The 9,827-nt window shown below is 40.7% G+C and overlaps 1 protein-coding gene across 4 annotated transcripts in view; it reads left to right on the top strand.

The window, feature by feature from the left end:
* The first annotated feature begins 2 nt into the window (after positions 1–2).
* The window catches only part of IQCE (IQ motif containing E), a 33,429-nt gene continuing 23,604 nt past the window's right edge, over positions 3–9,827 (top strand). The window contains exons 1-11 of one of the 4 annotated variants that reach the window (XM_068699404.1): positions 3–269; positions 1,401–1,448; positions 2,072–2,114; positions 2,483–2,623; positions 2,916–3,047; positions 4,042–4,112; positions 4,868–4,981; positions 6,921–6,971; positions 7,487–7,557; positions 7,771–7,843; positions 8,268–8,317. In XM_068699404.1, the coding sequence (XP_068555505.1) occupies positions 228–269; positions 1,401–1,448; positions 2,072–2,114; positions 2,483–2,623; positions 2,916–3,047; positions 4,042–4,112; positions 4,868–4,981; positions 6,921–6,971; positions 7,487–7,557; positions 7,771–7,843; positions 8,268–8,317 (836 nt within the window). In that variant the 5' untranslated portion in view covers positions 3–227. The remainder of the gene's footprint in view (positions 270–1,400; positions 1,449–2,071; positions 2,115–2,482; positions 2,624–2,915; positions 3,048–4,041; positions 4,113–4,867; positions 4,982–6,920; positions 6,972–7,486; positions 7,558–7,770; positions 7,844–8,267; positions 8,318–9,827) is intronic. The other 3 variants (XM_068699403.1, XM_068699402.1, XM_068699401.1) reach the window with 3 other exon arrangements.

Here is a 9,827-nt window from a genome sequence, read left to right as displayed (position 1 = left end):
GCTTCTCCCGGGGCCTGGAGGCGGCAGCGACGAAGCCGCGGCGAGGGCGAGGAACCCGTTGGAAACCCGCTGGCACCCTGCGTAGGCTTGCGGTCGGCCCTGTTGTGCCCACACGGCGGGCGGAGCGCCGCTAGGCCGCCCCGTGGTTGCCATGGTGACCGCGCACCCGGAAGTGCCGTGAGGGGGAGGCCGCGGCCGCCCCGGCCCCTCTGAGGCCGCCCCCGGTCATGGCCCGGGGGGCAGGAGAGGCGGCCGCGGAGGGGCAGCTGGTAAGGAACGGCGGGGGCAGGGGGATGAGGAAGAGGAGGAAGAGGAAGAGGGCTGCCGGGGCCCACGGCTCGGCCTGGGGTCGTGGCAAGGCCCGGAGTCCCTTCAGGAGAAGGGCTTCGGCCCCTAGCGTGAGGGGTTTTGTGGCCCTCTTCCTCTCCTTCCCCAGCCAGGAGGAAGCTTTGGGTTTTGCGCAGAGCCCCCGTGTTCCCTGTCCGGGATGAGCCTGCTCTGCAGGGGAAGAGGGGCTGTGAAGGCTTCCAAGGGTGTTCTTGTCAGGGCACCTTTATATCCTGCTGAACTGGAGTGTTTTTGTCATGGCACTCTATATCCCGCTGAATGTTCTCTAGGGGCCGAGTGCCTTCTCGTTCTTTATCTGATTCCTCCTGCAATAGGTGCAGTTATGTGGAGAGATCATGCAGAGCGATTAAAAGGCCTTAAAAATAAAAAGAACCTCTCAGTGTGCTGCGGGGAACATTGCCTCAGGAAATTAAAAACTAGACGGCATGGCGCGTGAGACGCGTGCGTGCTTGCTCGCAGCCAGCACCAAATGCCGTTGTATCTGCTCTGGTGTTGTCAATCCCATCTCCTTTTCTGTTAACTGGGGTTCTAAAAAAAATACTTCACCCCCTCCCTGCCCCTCAGTGAGATAGATCAGCATCTTTCCAAAGAATGGTGCTGCAGCTGTAAGTGCCGTGGAGTTGGCAGCTAGTGAAAACGTTCTTTCTGCAAGGGCAGCCCACTTCCATATAATTTGAAAGAGAAGTGGAAATTTTCTTTCTGCTATGGATACACTCACGTTTGAGAAGCAGAGAAATTTGTCAGCTTAATACGAGGGGAAATTAAACGTTTCTTTTTAATTCGTTAGCTGTGTCTTTTTCTCAGTCAAGTTATTTCTCCAGTCTAGTTTATTAAATGTTCCTTCCCATAGCTTAGCAAGGGAGGAATCACACTGAATGTTTGTGTTAGAGCAAATGATACTGTGTTTTGTAAAAGTAGCAACTCATTTCCCATTTGAATTTGTTGTACTCAAATTCTGTCGTGACAGTAACAGAAAATAAAGTTTTCTGGACATGCATTATAACCACTTTTTTGGAGAGTAGCAAACATTGCCGTTTGTGTTTATTTCCCAGGGAGATGACAGCCTGTCTGTGATAACCTGTGAATCAGATGCAGAAATGGTGAGTTTTATTAATGGCATTCTGCAGATAAATGCCTTAAAAAGGCCTCTCAGAGTGTTCTTTCACACGCTACACCCACGTGATGTCTCCTGATCAATAAGACATCCTTCAGAGAGGAGTAACAATGTTATTGCAATGCAGTTGGATATGAAAACCTCTTCTAATTCCAGCTGTAATTTTGGCGTCTAAATTCTTCTTCTCTAAATTCTTCTGGGGGCTGCAAATGATGTTTGGCTAACTAATCATTTTACAGTGTTTGCAAGGAATTCAGCAAGCCTTTCCTTTAGCTAAATGGTCCTATGGTTCGGCCTCTGTTTTGTGATCATCTTGGACTCTTGTTGCCACTTGTACTTAGTACTGATGGGGAAGGTCTTAATGTTATGAGCATGAATATGCTTTTTTGTAGCCTAAAACTTCAGTAGTTACCACCTTAATTTTGGTGACTGTTGCTGTGGCCAATCCTGCATGTACTTAATGCTACAGGTTTTGTTTTCTACACAGGTTTTGTGTTATTAGAGTAAGTGCTCTTAATATAAAATCAGAGTTGATTTTACAGTTATATGCTCAAGTGTTTGAAGGGTGGAATATTTTAAATATACGTAATATATATTTTTTCCTTCCAGAAGTTAAAGAAGAGAATTCTTCACAAGCCTCCAAAGTCACCAAGTAAGAGTTGCAAAATCTTTTCTTCTGCTTCCATTACACTCAACAAGATAGGTTTCTACGGGACACAGGAACTGCAAGATTTATTTGAAACAACACCTTATGATTCTCCCTAGAATTACTCATTGGCGTGTGCAGAGCACATCTATCTGAGATTTATGTTCTATAACTTGTGAAGTTAGATTTTTATAGGCTAAATATTGAAGTGTATAGCTTACTTGGAGTTCTTGATTATTTTCATATTATTATTTTTTATGTTATTTTTATATATTTTTCTAAGTGATAGGGCTATGTCTGGGAACCTTGAAACACATGGCAGAATTTTTGTGATCTTGAACTTCTTAACGCAAGAGATATTTTCTTTTGTTTAGAGTCTCCGTACAGCTCTAGCACACAACTGTATCCTAAAAAAACTGCCGTTTGGAGATCTCTGCAGGGAACAGGCAGTGCACGTTTTGAGAACGCAGCTGTAAAAAACCCAAGGCAGATGTGGCTGGGATCACTGAAACAAGGTATTAGTATAGAAATTTAATCTGCATACGTGTATAAAATTTACTGTTGGGGACAGCTTAACATATGATTCTTAAACAATAAATATGTATTTGTTTAGAGTACGTAGGAAGTCATTTCAGTATTACTTGGGTGGTTGGAACTGTGAGTTATCTGATCTTGAGCATTGGAATTTGTAGTAGGAATGATTAACAACATCTGGAGCTTTCTGTGTCATATTTGCTCAGAATAAATCCACAAACGTAACTCACAATTATCCCTGACTTTTGCATTTTGTTCCATTTTTGTTGGCAGGAGTGAGCCACCCCCTGAAATCAGATGTTGACGTGGGGCATGCGCGATCTAGTGTTTCTAGTAGCACTCCAGAGTATTTGAAGGAAGCTCTAGGAATGAAGAAGCCAAAACATTCCCGTTCTTCTAGTAATGGTAAACCCTGTGATCGTGTGGTAGATAAAAGTTAGTGATGTCATTTCTTTTTCCATGTAAAACCACACATTATTTGTTTAAGATCTTAGCTTTAGTAAAGCAAGACCCGTTCAGTTTAACCTGTATTAAAGTACATGTGTCAAAATGTGATCATTGGAATACTTTGGAGATTTGTAAATTGGTTAAGGCGGCTTCCCAGATTTTTGTGAGCAATGAATCACTATTAGCTTTCAGAACTTCTTGCAAATTGCTATGCATTTTCAGCTGAAAAAGCTGCAAATATAATATGGTTCAATGGGCCAGCTGTAGACAATTTATTGTGACTTTGCAAAGCATAGTTTAGGAACCATTGATAGAAACCATCTGCTTGCCTGAAATTCTATGTAATTGACTCCTTTTACTTCTTTTCTAGAAAGTGTTTTATCATGTGGTTGTGATATTAAAATCAACTGGTTTTTATGAGAAAAGCAAAATATAAAACTTCTATCCTGTTCTACTTCAATGAGAACTGTAAAGTTAAAATTCCCAGTCTTAAATTCCATTTCGAATGATACCTATGCTGGTATTATACCTATACTCTTATGCATGGGTTCCAGCAACTCTGAAAGGCAATACACTTTCACACATTAGGCATCAATAGAAAAATGTCTTTTGGACATCTTTTAGAAATCTTTTGTAAGTAATTGACTTCTTGGGATGGAAAGACTTCAGTCTTCTGTGAAGTGTTTGTTTTTCTTGAGATGCGTATTTTAATCTAGCATGAGAGAAAAGAGAGATACTTAAGAGAAATTTCACGTATAATCTGGCAGAAGGTTCATAAGGTAACATCTCCATTTTAATTTATAAAATTAATTCCTTTGATCACGTTTCTTTTTAAAATGGTCTAGTTTTCACTTTGGTGCTGTTCTAAATATTTTCTTTAAATTAGAAGATTTTTATTTAGGAGAAAGGTACTTTTTTTCAGATCTGCTTATTTTATGTACCTTTTGTGTAGGCTACATTCCTGGAACTCCTGACTACAAAGAAAAAGAAGATATGTATGATGAAATAATAGAACTTAAAAAGGTACTGTCCCTCTGATGCTTACATAATAAAAGTCATAGGGCTGCTCTGTCCATCTCTAGATGTCCAGACCTTGTTGGTTCAGAATACTTTGGTTTCTACAACTGAGACATCCACCAAATTTTATTTTATTTTTTTGTATTTATAATGCAAGGTCTAAACTAAACTTGCATCTGTTTAAGGCAATTTCATTGTTCTTATGGTGTGATAGATACTTCTGAGTTCTGGAGGTGGAAGCCCTGAAGTATACCCAGTCCTGAACCCCAGCCATGGCCCTAGCTGGACACTAAAAAGGTTCATTGCATTGGTTTCTTTGACTCTCCATGCACACCCCTCCTTCCCTTCCTTTTTTTTCCCCCCTTCTTGGCTGTTATTCATCACATTTTAACAATTTGTGAGTTGATCTTTGTGCAGTGTATGAAAGACAAGGACAAGTTGAACACTAGGCAAGTTGAACCCCAGGGATACCTATAAACAAATATCTTGGCTGTTGTAGATCATTTGTGGAAGGCTGCCTTTCTGTTAAAACTTTCTTTTTGTCTTTTCCCTGTCATCTCTGTTACATGTCAGCCCTGGCCATAGTGTAATGGTCTTTTTTCTTTTTTTTTTTTATCTGCTTTGTCGTGGCCATCATAAGTGGATTGTTACCGGAATCAAAACATTTCCATGTCAAAATTCAGTGTCAAAATTTCCATGTCAAAATTCAGAGACAAATTTTGTCTCTGAAATGAGCTTAGGATTTTTCCCTCCTCTTTTAGACAATACAAGCTCAGAAAAATGAAGGAGATCGAATGAAAACTAAGCTTCGTCGACTGGAAGAAGAAAATAACAGAAAGGATAAACAGATCGAGCAACTGTTGGATCCTTCCAAGGTGACTATTTCTTGGAGATGGGGAGGTGGAGAAGTGTGGGGAGAGGGATAAAAATAGGCAGAAGAGTGCTGAGTGGTGTGATCCTCATCTCTTTGTCTCACTGAATTTCAGAAGTCTGTAGTGTGACTCCTAGGAGTGATGAACTTGAATATGAGAGGTGGTTGGTTGGTGCAAAGTGATTTCCGTTTTGTGTATCTCAGCTTACTGTTCCAGCTCACTTTAAGGGAAGATAACACCATGCTGTGCAGATAAGCTTATTTTGCAAAGATAATTTTCATTTCTTAAGGAAAAATTGAATTGTTGTCCCTTCAGATGTCTGCTTTTTGAATGTTTTGCCTGAGAGTAGAAGGGAGTTAACCTCTTGCATGGTGACTGTTGCATGCAGTCCCAAGACCTGAACCAGGAAACAAAAATGAGCTTAGGAAACAATTAGGATCATAGGAAACAATTAGGATCATAGAAGACCTGAATTTCACTGAATTCCTGTAGTATTTTCACCCTGATGATCAGCTACACTCTACCACAGCTGTACTCTCATTCCCTTTCTCAAAGGAAGAGGGGCAGAGTATATGAAGAAAAAGGGCTCAAGGGTTGAGAAAAAGACAGGGGGATCACTCACCAATTACCATCATAAGCAAAACAGACTCAATGTAGAGAGATGAATATAATTTATTCCCTATTACTAATAGACAGTGAGAAACTAAAAGCAAACTGAGCTTCCTTCTTCACCCCAGGTCCACCCACTTCTACCTCCTTTCCCCGAGCACTGCAGGGGAACAAGAACTAGGGAGCTGGGGTCAGTCCATAGCACTTCATAGGACTTCGTCAGCTGCTGCTCCTTTGTGGTCATTTTCTTCCCCTGCTCCAGTGTGGAGTCCCTCCCATGGGATGCTGTCCTCCCCAAACTGATGCTGTGTGGGCTTTCCACAGTTGAGGAACTGCTCCAGTGTGGGTCATACAATCACAGAACGGCTTGGGTTGGAAGGGACATTAAAGACTAACTTGTTACAACCTCCCTGCCACAGGCAGGGATGCTACCCACTAGATCAGGTTGCTCACGGCCTCATCCAGCCTGGTTTTGAACATCTGCAGGGATGGGGCATCCACAGCCTCTCTGGGCAACCTGTTCAGTGGCCCTCTGAGTGAAGAACTTCCTCCTAACCTCTAATCTAAATCTCCCCTCTTGCAGTTAAAAATCGTTCCACATTCTCATGTCATTATCTGACTGAGCATAAAGTTGCTCTCTGTCTTTTTTATAAGCCCCCTTTAAGAATTGAAAAACCGCAACAAGGTCACCCCGGAGCCTTCTCTTCTTAGGCTGAACATCCCCAGCTCTCCCAGCCTTTTTTCCTAGGAGAATATGAAGGGTCCGTACCACAGAGTCCATCCTTTAGGAGCAAACTGCTCCAGCATGGGTCCCCCATGGGCAGCAGCTCCCACCAGATCACCTGCTCATTTGTGGGCTCCTCTCCACAGGCTGTAACTTCTTTCTCTCAGCTGCTGTTGCTGTTTTTTTCTTTTTTTTTTTATTTATTATTATTATTTTCTTAAATATGCTCTCATAGAGGCGCAAACAGCATCACTCACTGGCTCAGCAGTGTAGCAGGTCCCTTTTGGAGCCAGCTGGAGCTGGCTCTTATCTAATGTGTGGCATCTTCTGGACTCTACTCACAGAGGCCACCCCTGCAGCCCCCCGCTACCAAAATCTGTCCACATAAACCCAATACAATTCCTTGTGCCTGTTGTTTTCTGTGTACTCTTCTGTATCTCCAGAGAAGCATCCTAATAGAAACTGGTGAGCATAGGGACTTCTAAATTTAAGCTGTTGGACTGTGAAATGACTGTGGAGACAAAGTAGATTAGAAAATTCCATGGAAAGAGCTGACAGTAGAATAAAGTAGCAAAGTTGGTCATTTGCATTATTTGTCTTCTCTTGCAGTGCTCTGAGCTGGCACGAGCTTTGTCAGAAAAGAAGTCTGACAATGGATGGGTAATAGTTTGCTATCTTTTGCTTTCATTTATCTTTTTTTGCTCTTGCCGAGTTGAATCACTACTGAATAACAAAATAGAATGAAGTAAGAAAGAATAAACAGTTAGCATAACAATAATTTTTATAGTCAGGTAACAAGGATCTGGAATTAACTGATTTGTAGAGAGCTCTCTTTGTCACTTCTTTGAGTCTATTTGCGTCTGTGTTCTCCCTGTTATCCTGCTACACTCAAAGCAGCAAATAACGAGCAGAATTGTTTTTATTTAGCGATTATGTGTAAATATTATAAAACTGGTTATATTACCATAGATAAAAGTTAGGGATCTAATTTCTTTAGTGTCCTGTTTGAAACAAAATAACAGACGTGCATGTGATTTAATAAGTGCTAAAGTAAGTTAGAATAAGTATGTCTGATAGGTACAATTTATAAAGAGAGGGTGAGATTATGGAAAAATGCAACTTCTGTGAAGAGATGGATTACTGTAGGACTGATGAGCTCTTTGTTCTTTCTGTAGGTGGTTAGTGGATTAAAGCAGAAGGTTCTCAAGCTAGAACAACAGTGCAAGGAGAAAGACAACGCTATCAAGTATGACTTTGGAGGGGTAGGGGCTTGTACTGGATAAGACAATCAAGGGAATCTGAAACCCAATATTTTTTACCCATATTCTTCTGTTTCGTAACATGAACTAGCAAACTCAGAGAACATCTTAGAAAATGATAAACCACCCACCCAGAAACTGTAAACCAACAGGTATTACTGTGGCTTTACCAGTGATTATTTTTTTTCTTCTATTTTTAGCAAATTCCAGTCAGACCTGAAGACCAATAATTTGGAAGAAATGAGGATAGCAATGGAAACCTACTATGAAGAGGTACATCTGACAAGGCTTTCATCATGTGTACTAGAAAGGAAGTCTTTCAGTTGTTGAATTGAAGTATAAATAGAAAGTTTTAGATAGGTGCAGCTAAGCTGTAAGAAACCTGTCATTAGAATCAGATTTTCACTGGCATTCTTACAGCTCCTTCTACATGTATATGCACTGAAAAACCTATTTTCCTCAATAAGTTGTGTATTAATCAAGAAGGGGAAATAATGAAACTAATGTACATTTATGTGTAGTGCATAGGTGAAAGGCAACATAACAATAGCCTGATTTTCAGTGATGGCATTGTTGCCTCTGCTACTACCCAAAAGGTCTTGCTCTGATTTTCACCTAATGACCAAATGTATTTCATTAATGATGTGAGTTTCCCACAGCTAGCACATTAATAGAATCTATATTTCATATTTCACAGGTTCATCGTCTCCAAGTCCTCCTGGCAAAATCTGAAACTATGAGGAAAAAGTATGTTTCATTCTTTTGAAGCAAATATTAGTGTACATGTATATATGTTTCATATGTCACTCATATACTACTTTGGAAAACACTTACATGGAAACTGTTTATTTTGTCATTTAAATTGTTGGATTTGCTTTTTCATACTGCTTTGGTTAGCTTCACAGCCTTAGCATGTGTCTTAGTCACATTTTTTTCTGGAGATAGATCATATTGTGGATGTGGGAAAAATGCTAGAGCTATTTAAAAAGTCCACAGAAGCTCGGAAAGTTTATTTGTTAAATAAAATCCATCTTCCCCCATAATTATGCTTATTCTGATATCACTGCTGATTAAAACAAACTCAACAGAATTTTGACATTTTACTGTTGAGTCAGTTCTGGGCCCTGCTCTATGGTGCGTGCTGCACTGAAGTTATTTTGGAGTAAACTTGATTTTCTTGCGGTACAGAGATACAGATCCAAATATCAGAGTATCTTTTGTGAGATATCCATGAGTGGCGCTAGTAAGACACTGTCAGGGAAGCTTCTGCTGGTGCTTGTCACCAGTGCGCAGGTGTACAGATGGTGATGAGGGTAAACATGCTGTGAGAAGTGGTATACAGAGGAAATAAAAATCAAAGCACAAAAGGCAAAAAAATGAGCTACAATAAAAAAGGAAAGTAAGAGCAAGTGAGTGTTAGTTGAGCTGAGAAGAGGGTAACAGTCTTGTGGGGTAGGAAAATGTACTGCACTAGTGACGCACACCACTTGATTGTCCTCTGTGCTTTGTTTTAAGCACAGGCAGCTATCTTAATTTTGGTTGTCATTATATGGATTGATAGAAACATGAGAGCTCTTTGTGGGTCGTTATGTGCACTGGTTGTGTTTTGTTGATTTCTGTTGACTTGTGTGGATTGAAAACAGGAATTTGGTTTGCCACTTTTTAAAAAACTAAAAAAATCTTCTCTTGGCTCAGGCATGTGGTGACTAGCTCTCAAGGCTGTAAGCCATCACACTTAATTTAGTCACAGGTGAAAATGAATCATTGGGTCTCTTCCTTGTCCTCATTTATTCATAGCTTCAAAAAGCAGTGGTCAGGGCAGTCTCTCTCAATTATATGAGCGTCAGTCTCTCCTTGAGAGGCCAAGCACTGAAATAATAGGTGCTGTTGAAGGTCAGGACTCTGGCACATAGAAGGAGTTGTAGGAGAGTGTTTCTTTCATGATGCTTGTCTACATTATTTCTGGCTGAAGTGAATGGCGTTTAGCTCCTCTTCAGTATTTACACTGAACTATGAGTGTTTGTATGTGAGGCTGTGGTTCCCAATTGTAGCTAAAGACTAGACAAATTTTCAAACCCCTAACATGGTCTGCAGTGGTTTCAGTTTGGTTTTGATGAGCCTAAAATAATGGCATGCAGTCATGCAATTACGATTTCGATCGTTTCTGTCGTTTCCCACTTTTGGTGACTTTTTTTTTTCCCCTACTCCCTGCTTGGGACAGTTTTATGAATAGTCATCCATGATACCTGAACAGCTT

This window comes from Anas acuta, chromosome 15, assembly GCF_963932015.1.
Source record: "Anas acuta chromosome 15, bAnaAcu1.1, whole genome shotgun sequence".
In the NCBI taxonomy this organism is placed as follows: domain Eukaryota; kingdom Metazoa; phylum Chordata; class Aves; order Anseriformes; family Anatidae; genus Anas; species Anas acuta.
This window is presented reverse-complemented; position numbering and strand designations above follow the sequence as displayed.